Source organism: Eriocheir sinensis, chromosome 45 (assembly GCF_024679095.1).
Source record: "Eriocheir sinensis breed Jianghai 21 chromosome 45, ASM2467909v1, whole genome shotgun sequence".
Taxonomy (NCBI): Eukaryota; Metazoa; Arthropoda; class Malacostraca; order Decapoda; family Varunidae; genus Eriocheir; species Eriocheir sinensis.
This window is the reverse complement of record NC_066553.1, coordinates 2,815,994-2,829,459: the sequence shown is the minus strand read 5'-3', so window position 1 is coordinate 2,829,459 and position 13,466 is coordinate 2,815,994. Positions and strand designations below refer to the sequence as shown.

At 42.2% G+C, this 13,466-nt stretch overlaps 2 protein-coding genes across 7 annotated transcripts in view; one reads left to right on the top strand and one right to left on the bottom strand.

Moving 5' to 3' along the window:
• Positions 1–480: 480 nt before the first annotated feature.
• LOC126980878 (U3 small nucleolar ribonucleoprotein protein IMP4-like) lies at positions 481–6,395 on the bottom strand. Of its 3 annotated transcripts, XR_007733636.1 has the most exons (8): positions 6,118–6,246; positions 4,877–4,997; positions 4,359–4,582; positions 3,755–3,876; positions 3,183–3,348; positions 2,611–2,782; positions 1,496–2,093; positions 481–1,425 (listed from the first exon to the last, which is right to left on the bottom strand). XR_007733636.1 is itself a non-coding variant. In XM_050831226.1 (7 exons), the coding sequence occupies exons 1-7, from the start codon at positions 6,281–6,283 to the stop codon at positions 1,972–1,974; spliced, it is 930 nt and encodes a 309-aa protein (XP_050687183.1). In that variant the 5' UTR covers positions 6,284–6,395; the 3' UTR covers positions 481–1,971. The 3 variants fall into 3 exon arrangements, 2 of the variants coding, with proteins under 2 accessions (XP_050687183.1, XP_050687182.1); XM_050831226.1 differs by lacking the exon at positions 6,118–6,246 and adding an exon at positions 6,281–6,395 and having other exon boundaries at positions 481–2,093; XM_050831225.1 differs by having other exon boundaries at positions 481–2,093.
• A 3,013-nt stretch (positions 6,396–9,408) lies between these two features.
• LOC126980877 (peptidyl-alpha-hydroxyglycine alpha-amidating lyase 2-like) overlaps positions 9,409–13,466 on the top strand; it is a 10,882-nt gene continuing 6,824 nt past the window's right edge. The window contains exons 1-2 of one of the 4 annotated variants that reach the window (XM_050831220.1): positions 9,409–9,693; positions 12,235–12,374. In XM_050831220.1, the coding sequence (XP_050687177.1) occupies positions 9,532–9,693; positions 12,235–12,374 (302 nt within the window). In that variant the 5' untranslated portion in view covers positions 9,409–9,531. Of the gene's footprint in view, positions 9,694–9,931; positions 9,984–10,076; positions 10,129–10,366; positions 10,419–12,234; positions 12,375–13,466 lie in introns of those variants that run through there. The other 3 variants (XM_050831224.1, XM_050831222.1, XM_050831221.1) reach the window with 3 other exon arrangements.

The window sequence follows — 13,466 nt, the reverse complement described above, 5'->3', positions numbered from 1 at the left end:
TTCTATAACAGCTACTTCACCATAGGACTTACATTCATCTCTTTCTCTTCATATACATCTTTTAAATAGTGCACGGAATATCTCAAGTCTAACCAATCAACTAAATCATTCTTGTCTGTATCAATCCAAATTATCTCAACTCTCTTTTCTATAATAGTTTCACCACTACAGAGCTTATTCATCCCTTTCTTTTAATATACATCTTTTAAATAATGCACAGAATATCTTAGGTCTAGCCAATCAACTAAATCATTCTTGTCTGTATCAATCCAAATTATCTCAACTCTCTTTTCTATAATAGTTTCACCACTACAGAGCTTATTCATCCCTTTCTCTTCATATACATCTTTTAAATAATGCACAGAATATTTTAAGTCTAGCCAGCTAACCCCAAAATCATTCTCATCTGTATCCAAATTATCTCACATATTTCTCTTTTTCTCACAAATAAATATCCACCAGGTTTTGAAATACAGCACATACATTCACAAACTTCTTTATTCTCTTTCACTGTAGCTTCCATGGCTCCTAATTTTGTACCAGCTGTAGTATTACAAGTATAATCATGCCATCAACATCTGTATAAAGTCCTCATATTACCCTGTTCCAAAAAATATATAACCAACAACTGCTGTAAACGTTTAAATCCATAGACATACAAGACATACTTTCTCATTTCTGGTGCGACTAATCCTGGAAGTCTTGATATCACCCAGTTCAAAAAAATATATTACCAACAACATCAGTAAACGTTTAAATCCATAGATATACAAGACATGGTTCTTCATTTCTGGTGCGACTAATCCTGGAAGTCTTGATATCACCCAGTTCAAAAAAATATATTACCAACAACTGCTGTAAATGTTTAAATCCATAGACATACAAGACATACTTTCTCATTTCTGGTGCGACTAATCCTGGAAAGTCCCAAAGTTCCAAAGTTCCAAAAAATATATAACCAACAACAGCGGTATATAGACATTTAAATTCACATATACAAGACATGCTTTCTCATAAATTTTCTGGTACGACTAATCCTGAAAAGTCTTGATATCACCCAGTTAAAAAAAATACATAACAAATAACTGAGGTAAACTTATAAACAGATATATAAAAAACATGGTTCCTCTTCCCTTGCCTGACTCATTCTCCCCTCCTCAACCCTCCCTCCCATAACTGGCACTTAGCAACTATTATCATCCACTCCCCCTGGCTCTGGCATTCCACCCGGCCCACACATTACTATGGAGCATGCAACACAGACAGACCTGGACCACTCAATACTGCTATGGTGTGTGCGTCATTGTGGGTCTTATTAAAATACTCTGGAAACATTAACATGGACCACAGATCATAATAGTCTACCCAGAAACACTTCCATGGCCCAGGAAATATTAACATGGACCACAGATTACAAAAGTCCACCTAATGCTATGTCACAAAACACTTCCATGGCCCGGAGAACATTAACATGGACCATAGATTACATGTCCACCCAATGCTATGCCACGAAACACTCCCATGGCCCATACAACACTGTGTTATGTGCTGTGTCCCATGAAACCAACAGATACCATGGCCCAATAACATTACTATAGTTCAGAAGACATTGGCTGACCATATTATCTGTTGTAACATTGAGAGTATCAGCAGTGTGTAGATCTGTAGGGCCTCTAAAGAATGACTAGGTTTCTCATAGAATTATCATGGACCACATTTCATCACCACAGTCAGATCATATGCCAGTCAGTTAGTCAATCAAACAGCCTGCCAGATAACCCAGTCAGCTAGCCAATCACCCAGTCAACAAGTCAGTCGGTCAACCAACAATTCACTCAATCAGTCACTCAACCAGTTACTAGGTCAGCTAGTTATCCATCCATCTCCATTCACCATGTATCCTCTTCCACTCATCTCTGTGCTGCCCTGAACTGCCACAGCCTGAGGTCCAGCCAGCCAGCTATCCGGGCATCACCAGGGGTCCTCCTCCGACAGGTACCTTCGCTTCCTTGCAGTGTTCATGTACGGCCGCAGCACAAACTCCACATCCGCCGCGCCGTCCTGGTCCAGGGTGCCCATGATGATGCGGTACACTGTGGAGAGGGTGGAAGAAATATATTGAACATCGTGGGTATAAGGTGTTAATTTGCAAACTTTTTTTTTATTTTTTATTTTTTACGTGTACGCCTGTAGTGGAGTGGTATGTTTTAGAGGGATTTTGATATCCTGTCTTTAATTTGTTACCTTCATCTGTATTTCCTCCTGCCTATGGCTTGAACGCTTTAACCCCTTGACTGCGGATTTCCTAAAAGAAGACATCACCAAGCTATGGAAATGGAACAAAAAGTGGCTGCTACAATTCGATGAAGAAAAATGTAAAGTCATGCACCTTGGGAGGGGATATCCAGCATACCACTACCACATGGGAAACACTCCACTATCCACCACGGAGGCAGAGAAAGACCTGGGAGTATATGTTACCAGGCTACCAGTGAAAGCCAAATCCCTGACAATCGCAGCGGACGGGTTGATCTCATACTGAAGTGACGGCATTATTCGATCAATTAATCCAGCAGTCACACTCATGTTTTGATGCTCCCCAATACTTACATTTCATGCTGAAGCGCGGGCCAATCTCCTGAAGCTCGTTGTCCTTCCCCTCGTTGACCTTCTTGTAGGTGTGTTGGCGGAAGAGCACCCAGTCGTCCCAGTTGATGAAGGACACCACGCGCTGGCTGGTATCCTTGGGCACCGGGAACAGGTACTTCAGGATGTTTCGGGTCTGGGGAAAATGAAAAAAGGATGTCACGGAATCATCAATCTATGTGGTATGTCACTCAACTTTCATAATTCAATGGATAGATTTAAGTGTCTGTTTGTTTCCCCAACCTACTGCTTGCATACTCATTCATTCTCTTTTTCTAAATGTCAAGAGTAAACGCAACTTCAAGATCGGTATTACAAGACTTTCGCTTCTCACATCATCTCTTTCTAACGGTCAAAGAAGGGGTCAGTCGGGTTCTAATGTGCGTTTCTTCAGGTTCAAGGTACAGAGGAAATGTCAAACTACCACCAGGGTCATAAAACTACTACTGGTAATGCCCACAACTCCTGCGAAAGCCTTGTGAAATAGGTGTTCTTGGGTGACGGAATGTCTTATGATACGACCCCAAGTGTCTCACCCGTTCCCCGAGAGGCGTCTTGAAGTTGTGGAAGACGAGGTGCGGAAACTGCTCTGACATGGTGCCCAGGCCGGGGATGTCATGGCGCATCACAACATCAGCCAGCGTGAAGAAAGCCGTGGGGCCGTTGGGCAGGTGACTGATGACCAGGGCGTCTGGGTTACCTCTGGGGTGGAGAAAGTGATGGGTTTTATTTTAATTTTTGTGTGTGTGTGTGTGTGTGTGACTGTGTGTGTGTGTGTGTGTGTATGACTGCAGATATATTGGGGTCTTTTCCAACCATGTACTGGAGATGGCCTCAAAAACATAAAGATAAAGAATACATTTTTTTTTATTATTCACAGCAACTGCGCATCGTAAGGGCCAGATAAAAAGAACACAAATAGTATATAGAGTGGCACTCACAAGATCAGAATCACTTGGTACCCAACAAATGCTCAATTTCAAACCAGTAACAGTATTCATAACATTCCTGAAAATGATTGAACCCAAGAGTGCAGAGGGATGACTCTTCTAGTGCTTAACAGATTCAAATCCAACCAAACTTTCCACACTCATGACCAAACACACACCTCGTCTCATGCACCACGATGAAGTCCGTCACCTCGTTGGAGCGACACGCCTGCATCAGCTGCTTGCTGTCATAGTTGCCGCGGTTGATGCGCTGTGAGTTGGGGAACAGCAACTTCATCTCCTGAAACACAATACAAAGAAGGATTAACTTCACCACAAACTTATATGAGATTCACCTCACTGGAACACAACACAGCAAGAACCCATCTACAGCACCACACAAAACAACACAAGAACAACAAAATAGAAGTTTCGTTTCTCCCAACATAATGCAAAACAACACAAGCTCCATCTCCTCTAACACTGGAAATTACTCTGTCTTTTCATTGTCCTATCAAGCTAAGGCAGAAGTGAGGTAAATCAGGTTTGCAGTGATGTTTGACTTATACAAACTGTTAGGTCATCATTCAAAGTCAGTGTACTCAAATCACAAGATAGAAGATTTTTCAGTTTAACAGGAACATCACCACCAACAGGGAGGAGCAGGAAGGGGAAGGAGCAAAAGGGAGAAAATTAAGAAAGTGAGGGAAGGAGAAAGAGAGAATGCAGAAGACAATAATAAAATACTACTGACTTGGTGGTGGTAACAATGCTCCACCTCACCTTGGCAAACTGCTTGAGCTTTGATGAAGGGTCCCTGGAGGTGGTGATGACAACCTTGGGGTCCTCAACACCGGCCCAGCGGTACTCGTCATCAATGTTGGTGGGTCCTCCGGCAGCCTCCCCGCCAAGCTCCACAGCCAGCTGGGGTCCGGGGTCATCCCAGTCCCCTGCTGCCATCAGGCTCAGCGCCTTACCCTGCAGGGACGTGGGGATCTCCTTGCCCTCTGGAGACACACAGCAATTATATATTCATTAGCACTTATTATTATTATTATTGCTATTATTACTATTTCCATTTTCATTTTTATTATCTACCACATTATTATTTTGTCCATTTGTTTCATTCATTTACTTCCATTTTCATAACTTCCACTGATGTATATTTTCAGCTCTGGCCTGTGTGTGCAAAAACGATTCATGAATTTAAAGCCAAACTGGATAATAAGCGTCATGGAGACGGGACAGCACGAGCCTAGTACTACTCTTTTCCTGTATTTCACAACTAGGTAAATACACACCTTGCAGGGCAGCCTTGACCTTGTCCTTCCTCTGCTGGGCGGCGGCATGGCGGTCCTGGATACTCTTGCGATATAGGTACTCACGACGCAGCCTGGCCTGACGCCGCAGACTGAACTCACTCTAAGACAAAGAAGGTAAGAAATAAAGATGTTAAATTTATCCATTGATATGATGAACAACACATAGGGATGGAGGAGGAGAAGGATTGTTAGAAAGCTATAGGAGCAACAGTGAGAATTTAAACTGCAAAATAAGTAAATTGTAAAGGAAACCAAAGGAAGGGAGTGGGTGACTATACCGTTTGTGTTGAGTGAGAAGCCTAATATGAAAAGTAGACTTCAAATAGGAATAGATAAGACCCTAGCATGCATTTCACTTAAAAAAAAATGCTCAGTTTCAAACACAAGTTATGACATAGAATTTTTAAATCATTCAAAGAGAAGGATGAAGGATAGATCAAAATAATGTTATCAAGAGAAAAGGCCAGTAGAGTGTTCTCAAGTGTGTTTATGGTGAACAACAATGTTTATTTGGTAAATTTTGATGTGCTTTTAATTAATCTCGTAACTACACTGCAGAAATCACTAGTTTTTTTTAATTTAACTTCCTGCTCCCCTCTTCCCGAAACATGAGATTTCTGCAAAAAATAATGCAAATTAATAGCAGACATCAAAACCCTTCAGAAATAGTTTTGTCCTCACAATGAAAAAATAAATATATAAATAAATAAAACCTCAGCTCTCACAAGACCATGAGGACGGAGGACTCTGCCGCCACCACTGGAGTTAAGCCACTGACGACGGCACAGTGCAGAGCGTACCACACAAAAAACTACTTAACATATCTAATCAAAACCATCATCAACTCCTAATGGAGGGAAGGGACTTTGCCCTCTTCAAACCCCCTTATTTCACTCTAACCAGACCTAACCACCTCTTAATAGGGGATTTTGCCCCCTGATCCCACCATTTAGCCATTGCCACAGAAAATGGTTAAAGAAATATACCTACACCAAGATGTCAGATAAAGCGTCAAACTGCAATAGGTGTGAAACTATATAAGTATCAGAAAGTTTTGTTCACCCTTCTGAGATGCATTTCACTACATTTATCACAAGAAAACATGAACCATCTAAGAAACTCGTTGGTTGGGTGAAACTGTAAATTGTCTATATTTACTGAATGATGTGCCCATAATCACACCTTAGGGAAATTTGCTGAAAGATATTCTCAAAACGTACACAATTCATGTATTCCCAAAGCTCGTGGGAGGGAGGGATTCAAACACTCGCTCTCTACACCTCTGTCTGGGAGCGGGAAGAAGCTAATATGCATCTAAACCATGATACTGGCACCTAAACACCTCATAACACAGCCGAAGAATGGAACAGCAAGACTCCTCACCATCGTGTTGACAATTCCCCACGTGCGACCTTAGTCTTGATCTTGATGTCACAGGTGAATGAAGATTTCTCCCCAGCCATCCTTTGTACGGTACATGGGACAAAAGAAAAAAAAACTTCTCCTTTGTTGTGTTTGTAACAATAAATTTATCAATCACTCAATCAAATACACCGTACATGGGCCCCATTTTGTTGGGCATACACGCCAATGACCTCACAACACATGTAAATGACTGCTTACTAATGCAATATACTGATGATACTCAGTTAATTCATACTTTCAGACTATTGAAAACTTGGCTGAACTTATAGGGAGAGACTCTAAATAAAATAAAAAGGCTATTTTAATAAGAATGTTTTACTACTAGAAATGAATAAAACAAAAGTGCATGTTTATTGGAAGCAGAACTTTGCCCTCTAAACATATGTTGTTAGACACACGTCTCTGAGCTGATTAAAATGGCCTATGGAACACTGATGTGCCTATAAAAGAGTATTGTTATGCCGGACGTGTTGCTTGGGTTCCGTGTCGCCTTCAGGAGACGCCAAGAAAATATGGCACCACTATAAAACACTTCCCTGCGCCATGACGGGCTGGAGCCGACTACCATCCAGACGGCGCTATCGGGTGACACGCAAAATCTCTAATAATCATCTTCATTCACAAGGTTTATGGATTGTGTACTACTTGAGTTACTTGTGTTTCTTTTCTCGCACCCTTTATATCATCATTCACAAGGTTCGTTTATTTACTTACTTTTTGTGTACGTGTGTTTCTTGTGTTTCTTTTCTTACATCACTAATATCATCATTCACAAGGTTCGTTTATTTACTTTTTGTGTACGTGTGTTTCTTGTGTTTCTTTTCTTGCATCACTAATATCTTCATTCACAAGGTTCGTTTATTTACTTTTTGTGTACGTGTGTTTCTTGTGTTTCTTTTCTTGCATCACTAATATCTTCATTCACAAGGTTTATTTACTTACTTTTTGTGTACGTGTGTTTCTTGTGTTTCTTTTCTTACATCACTAATATCTTCATTCACAAGGTTTATTTACTTTCTGTGTAGTCTACTTGTGTTCCTTGTTGCTTCCTCTCTATGTTCTTCAACCCCTCAAAACACTGCTGAAATGACTATGTTCTACAGTAAATAAAACAAATAGCTTAGTGAATGAAAACACAACAGTAAAACGAGAGACACGCGTTAAACGAGAAGCTTATAAGTAAATGAAAACTAACTAGCTATTCCCGTAGAGTTTTGTCGATAAAAAGAAAACGTGTTAAATAAGAGAGGAAAAATAAATGGATTGTTTCTTTTTAATATCCATTTTAACCTGTATTCTCAAACACTTCGGGGCTTATAACACACCTAGGCCTACATATTGTTATTAGGCTTTCGGTGGGGTTATGATCGAGCCTTTCCATGGGTAGTTTTTCCCATCATCCGTCACACATTCTCCATTAAATTCCTTTCAGAGCTTCTACATTCTCGCTATCAAAACACATGTTCACCCATAAGAAATTAGTACCATTCTTTCCTTCTTTCTGTACCTCTATCATAATCAGACTCGGAATAATATATGCTTTTCAAACTTCACTTTTGCCCTGGTGGTAGTTTGACAAGTCTTCTGCAATGTGGACATGAAAACACTTAGGATCGTTTTACAAGACATTTCTCCGCCCAAGAACACATATTTAACTAGGCTTTCGTAGGAGTTGTGGTAATTTCCAGGGGTAGTTTTATGACCCTGGTGGTAGTTTGACCCTTCCTCCGTACCGTGAAGCTAAAGAAACACTCATTAGAACCCGACTGACCCACCTCTTTGACCTTTAGAAGTAACTGATATGAGAAGAGAAAGTGTCTTATGATGCCGACCTTATCATGAGAGCCCGATTAATCTCATTTGTAGCTTTTGAAAATGATTGTTGTGAGAGTTAAAAGCTTCTGAGAAAACATGCTGACAAGTCCTCTGAAACGTGAACATAAAAACACTTATCAGAACTCAATTAATCTCCTTTGTGGCTTTTGAAAATGTTTGTTATGAGAGTTAAAAGCTTCTGAGAATATAATACGGGGGTGACAGACGCCGTCCCCTATACCCCCGTTCAGCCCCGCCTCTCGCCTTCCCTTATCTCCTTCCTTATCGATCTGATGTAAATGCGATGTTTTCAGACTTTAGATTTCGGTCACTATCTGCCGCCAGAGATCTCTCCATTACGTAACTACCTTCGCATGTCAGTATTTTCCGCTATTCTGACTTTTTGTATGCGGGAGAACCAGCGGATATACATACAGGAAGACTTTTAATATTTTTATATCTCTTATTGTTACTACGACTTGTCTCTTCATCCTTATTTTATTTATAGGACCAGTGCATAACGGGCTCTTTTTTTTATGTTTTGCCCTGGAGATACTTCCTTTAATTGCTGTAGCTAATAAGAAAATATAAAAGCAAGGACATTTTGAAATCTAAAACGACTCCTTCACATTTTAATTTTAACGTTCTTTTCGTTTTCCCATTTAACACACGATCGTAGGTAATAAAATTTTGATATATAGAAAGCTTCCTTCACGTTAGATTTCTGCTTGCTCCTTATAATCTATCAAATATAAGAGTTTAAATCAATTTCGAGTTATAGTTCCGCTTGGTTAGGTCTTTCTGTATAGCCTATTGTTGCGTTATTCATTAGATTATCAACTTTTTCTTTTTCTTTTTCTTCTTCTTCTACTTCTTCTTCTTCTTCTCTAGTCATGCCATCCCGTTATTAGGCTATTCTTCGTTAGCTATATTGGCCCTCTGAACTTGATACCCTTTTTCGATAATCATAATCAGAACACTTTTTTTTATTACATAGTGGTATATATATTATTCTCTACATGTTTCCTATAATAGCATATGTTGGCTGAAGAAGAAGAAGAAGAAGAAGAAAAAGAAGAAGAAGATGATGATGATGAAAGAAAAGAAGACAACAAAAGACAAGAAAAAGAAAAGAAAGAGAAAGAAAAAGAAGTACAGAGAGAGAGAGAGAGAGAGAGAGAGAGAGAGATAGCTCAACAAAACAAGTCTGGCGCATGCGTTCCATTGATCTGGTGATGTGTGGGCGGTCTCCATGGTAACGAATCGATGCTCCTCTCATCCGCCCATTCACCTGCACACCCGCTGACACCACACACCCGCGGGCACCTGGACAGGACAGGGATACACCGGCAGTGACGAGGAAGGACGCCAGAGGGGAACATCTTGGTCGGGGGATGCTGTTCTTCGCCATGAACCCCTGGCTGCGGGCGGTGGTGGCAGTGGGCGGCGGGCTTCTGGCGTGTGTGTCCTCCCAGGGCGCCCCCGCACCTGACTATCTTGATGACAACTTCCTATACGAGATGAGGAGCCTTCTGGACACCCCCGAGGCATGGCGGGTGAGCGGGCCGGGCATGGATGACTGATATGGAAGATGAGTTGTATGTATGGGGAAGGGAACTTGAGTGCATAATTGACCTGTACTTCGATGACGACTTCCTATACGACACGATGAGCCTTCTGGACACCCCCGAGGCATGGCGGGTGAGCGGGCCGGGCAGGGATGACTGATATGGAAGACGAGTTGTGTGTATGGGGAAGGGAACATAAGTGCATAATTGACCTGTATTTCGATGACAACTTCCTATACGAGATGAGGAGCCTTCTGGACACCCCCGAGGCATGGCGGGTGAGCGGGCCGGGCAGGGATGACTGATATGGAAGACGAGTTGTGTGTATGGGGAAGGGAACTTAAGTGCATAATTGACCTGTATTTCGATGACAACTTCCTATACGAGATGAGGAGCCTTCTGGACACCCCCGAGGCATGGCGGGTGAGCGGGCCGGGCAGGGATGACTGATATGGAAGACGAGTTGTATGTATGGGGAAGGGAACATAAGTGCATAATTGACCTGTACTTCGATGACGACTTCCTATACTAGACGATGAGCCTTCTGGACACCCCCGAGGCATGGCGGGTGAGCGGGCCGGGCAGGGATGACTGATATGGAAGACGAGTTGTATGTATGGGGAAGGGAACATAAGTGCATAATTGACCTGTATTTCGATGACAACTTCCTATACGAGATGAGGAGCCTTCTGGACACCCCCGAGGCATGGCGGGTGAGCGGGCCGGGCAGGGATGACTGATATGGAAGACGAGTTGTGTGTATGGGGAAGGGAACATAAGTGTATAATTGACCTGTACTTCGATGACGACTTCCTATACGACACGATGAGCCTTCTGGACACCTCTGAGGCATGGCGGGTGAGCGGGCCGGGCAGGGATGACTGATATGGAAGACGAGTTGTATGTATGGGGAAGGGAACATAAGTGCATAATTGACCTGTATTTCGATGACAACTTCCTATACGAGGCGATGAGCCTTTTGGACACCTCTGAGGCATGGCGGGTGAGCGGGTCGGGCAGGGATGGATGATATGGAAGACGAGTTGTGTGAATGGGGAAGGGAACATAAGTGCATAATTGACCTGTACTTCGATGACGACTTCCTATACGAGATGATGAGCCTTTTGGACACCCCCGAGGCATGGCGGGTGAGCGGGCCGGGCAGGGATGACTGATATGGAAGACGAGTTGTATGTATGGGGAAGGGAACATAGTGCATAATTGACCTGTATTTCGATGACAACTTCCTATACGAGATGAGGAGCCTTCTGGACACCTCTGAGGCATGGCGGGTGAGCGGGTCGGGCAGGGATGGATGAACTATATCAGAGAGTTTATGGAAGGCGTGTAGTGTATGGGGAAGGGAACTTAAGTGCATAATTGACCTGTATTTCGATGACAACTTCCTATACGTGACGATGAGCCTTTTGGACACCTCTGAGGCATGACGGGTGAGCGGGCCGGGCATGGATGACTGAACGAGGCAGCGGGTGAATGACGAATGGTGTATGGAAAATGCATAAATGTCACTTCCCGGATGGCAAAACTCAAAACTACAAAACACTTGACGCTTCAGAAACATATGTTGGCCCTGATCCTGTTGATACTGTGGAATATTATCAGTCTGTTGGGAAATGTGAATAAGAAAGCTGTAGACACGACCGCTCCGAAGCAGTTTCATTGTTTTTTCATTGAAGCAAAATAACTTATTGCCGGCATGTCTTAAAGTAGCCTAATTTGCGTGACCGGATGCCCATATAGTTTTTTTAAGCAAAGTTCTCAGTGATGTAATTCATTGACATTAATTAGCATAGAACATGACAGAGGTAATTTGCGTCGTGCTGGCTGATATTTGCGTCCATATGTTTCCTGTCTGACGCAGCGCTGCCATATTGTCGAACTTCGCATGACCTCAGCAAGTTGTGTTCGCTGATTGCTGACTTAAAACCATCGTAACCACACTAATAAGGATATCCAAGCGTAGGATTTACTGTTAATATTGTTGGTCGTTAGTGTTATGGTAGCGAGATGAAAGAAGTAGTAGGCTAATACGAAAGAAGAAGAAGAAGAAGAAGAACTAGAACAAGAAGAACAAGAACAAGAAGAACAAAAAGAAGAAAGCAAAACAAGAAAAAGAAAAGGAGAAAGAAAAAGAAGTAGGCTATAGCAAGAGAGAGAGAGAGAGAGAGAGAGAGAGAGAGAGAGAGAGAGAGAGAGAGAGAGATTGACGTAAAGGTGTTGGGATTATCGTATTTGGAAACGATGACCTCTTGACCCCATTATTCCCAAATCTCCTGGTAACGTATTTCTAGGGGTGAGCTGAAAAATATACCATAATAAAAAGTAACCTCACTGTGGTCATATTTACGTTCATATGTTTAAAATATGTTCAGAAAATCGCTTGTGTTGTTTTTTCACTGCGTAATCCATCCGCGGAAAGAACGCAGATGTGCAAGTTCTCTCTCTCTCTCTCTCTCTCTCTCTCATCGTATCCCCACTTGGTGAATCACTACTATCCTTTTGTTCCAGGGAGTGTCTGGGGGCGGCCACCCTCGCGCCGTGGAGGGCTGGGGTCCTGAGCTGCAGCTGGGGCAGGTATCGGGCGTGTCCGTGGACCCTCAGGGCAGGCCAGTCCTCTTCCACCGGGGGACACGCGTTTGGGATCACAGGTGGGAGGCGAGGCTTTGTGACAACCCCAATAGCTAGATTAAGGGACTATTACACTGGGCTATTTTCCGTGGATCTTCGGTCAAACCACGATTTTCGCTGGCGTGGTTCTCATATTTCCGTGGTTTTCTGACGTGTCCACGATCTTCCAAAGCTACAGTAGATTTCACCAAAGGAAGACGGTATTACTAACCATCATCATCATCATCAATAACAAGAAACAAATGAGAGCCACACTAGCGGAAATCGTGGTTTGACTGAAGATCCACGGAAAATTTGCCCAGTGTAATAGCCCCTTAAGTGTGATATATAAGTGTGATAAGTGAGTGTTCTCCACTTATAATGTATTTCTTTCAATATACACTTCGTTCTCTGTTCTCTCGCTCTCCCAATTTTGATATTTGTCTTGACAGCTAAATTGTCTTCTTTTTATATTCATTTCGTCCTCAGCCTCCTCGTCTATCTGTAATATTTGCCTTGATAGCGAAACTTTAATGTACTTCTTTTTATATATACAGTTCACTCTCAATCTTCTCGCTCTCCCAACTTTGATATTTGTCTTGACAGATAAATTGTCTTCTTTCTATATTCATTTCGTCCTCAGTCTCCTCGTCTCCCAACTGTAATATTTGCCTTGATAGCTAATTACTGTCTCTATCTTCAATGTACTTCTTTTTATATATACACTTCATCTTCAGTCTTTTCCCCCTTCCAACTTTACTATTTGTCTTCATAGCTAAGTTGTCTCCATCTAAAACATATTTCTTTCTATATACGCTTTTTTCTCAGTCTTCCGGTTCTCCCAGCTGTAATCATCAACATTAAGCAGAAAATATCCCCCAACTATTAAACCCATCGCTATACAAGTGAAAAGTAAACATTAGAATCCTTGCCGAAGCAGGACGAAACATATAGACATCAGAGAGAAAGGAGTGAAAAATACTGAGTGAAGTTAATCGTTGCCTTGCAGTGGACCAATTATGACTAACGACGGTCGGATTATGTAATTATTTTAGTGATGCTGAATGGTGGTGACTCTTGGGGCCATTTTCTCATATACTTCAAGGCTAACACGCCCACATATGCTAAGGCTT

What these genes read in the sequence shown, in the direction of transcription:
- LOC126980878 (XM_050831225.1), bottom strand. An exon ending in GGTCAAGGCTGCCCTGCAAG is followed by an intron (nt 4,583 to 4,876) that starts GTGTGTATTTAC and finishes GTGTGTCTCCAG; the next exon opens with AGGGCAAGGAGATCCCCACG. An exon ending in CCCGCGCTTCAGCATGAAAT is followed by an intron (nt 2,094 to 2,610) that starts GTAAGTATTGGG and finishes CCCTCTCCACAG; the next exon opens with TGTACCGCATCATCATGGGC.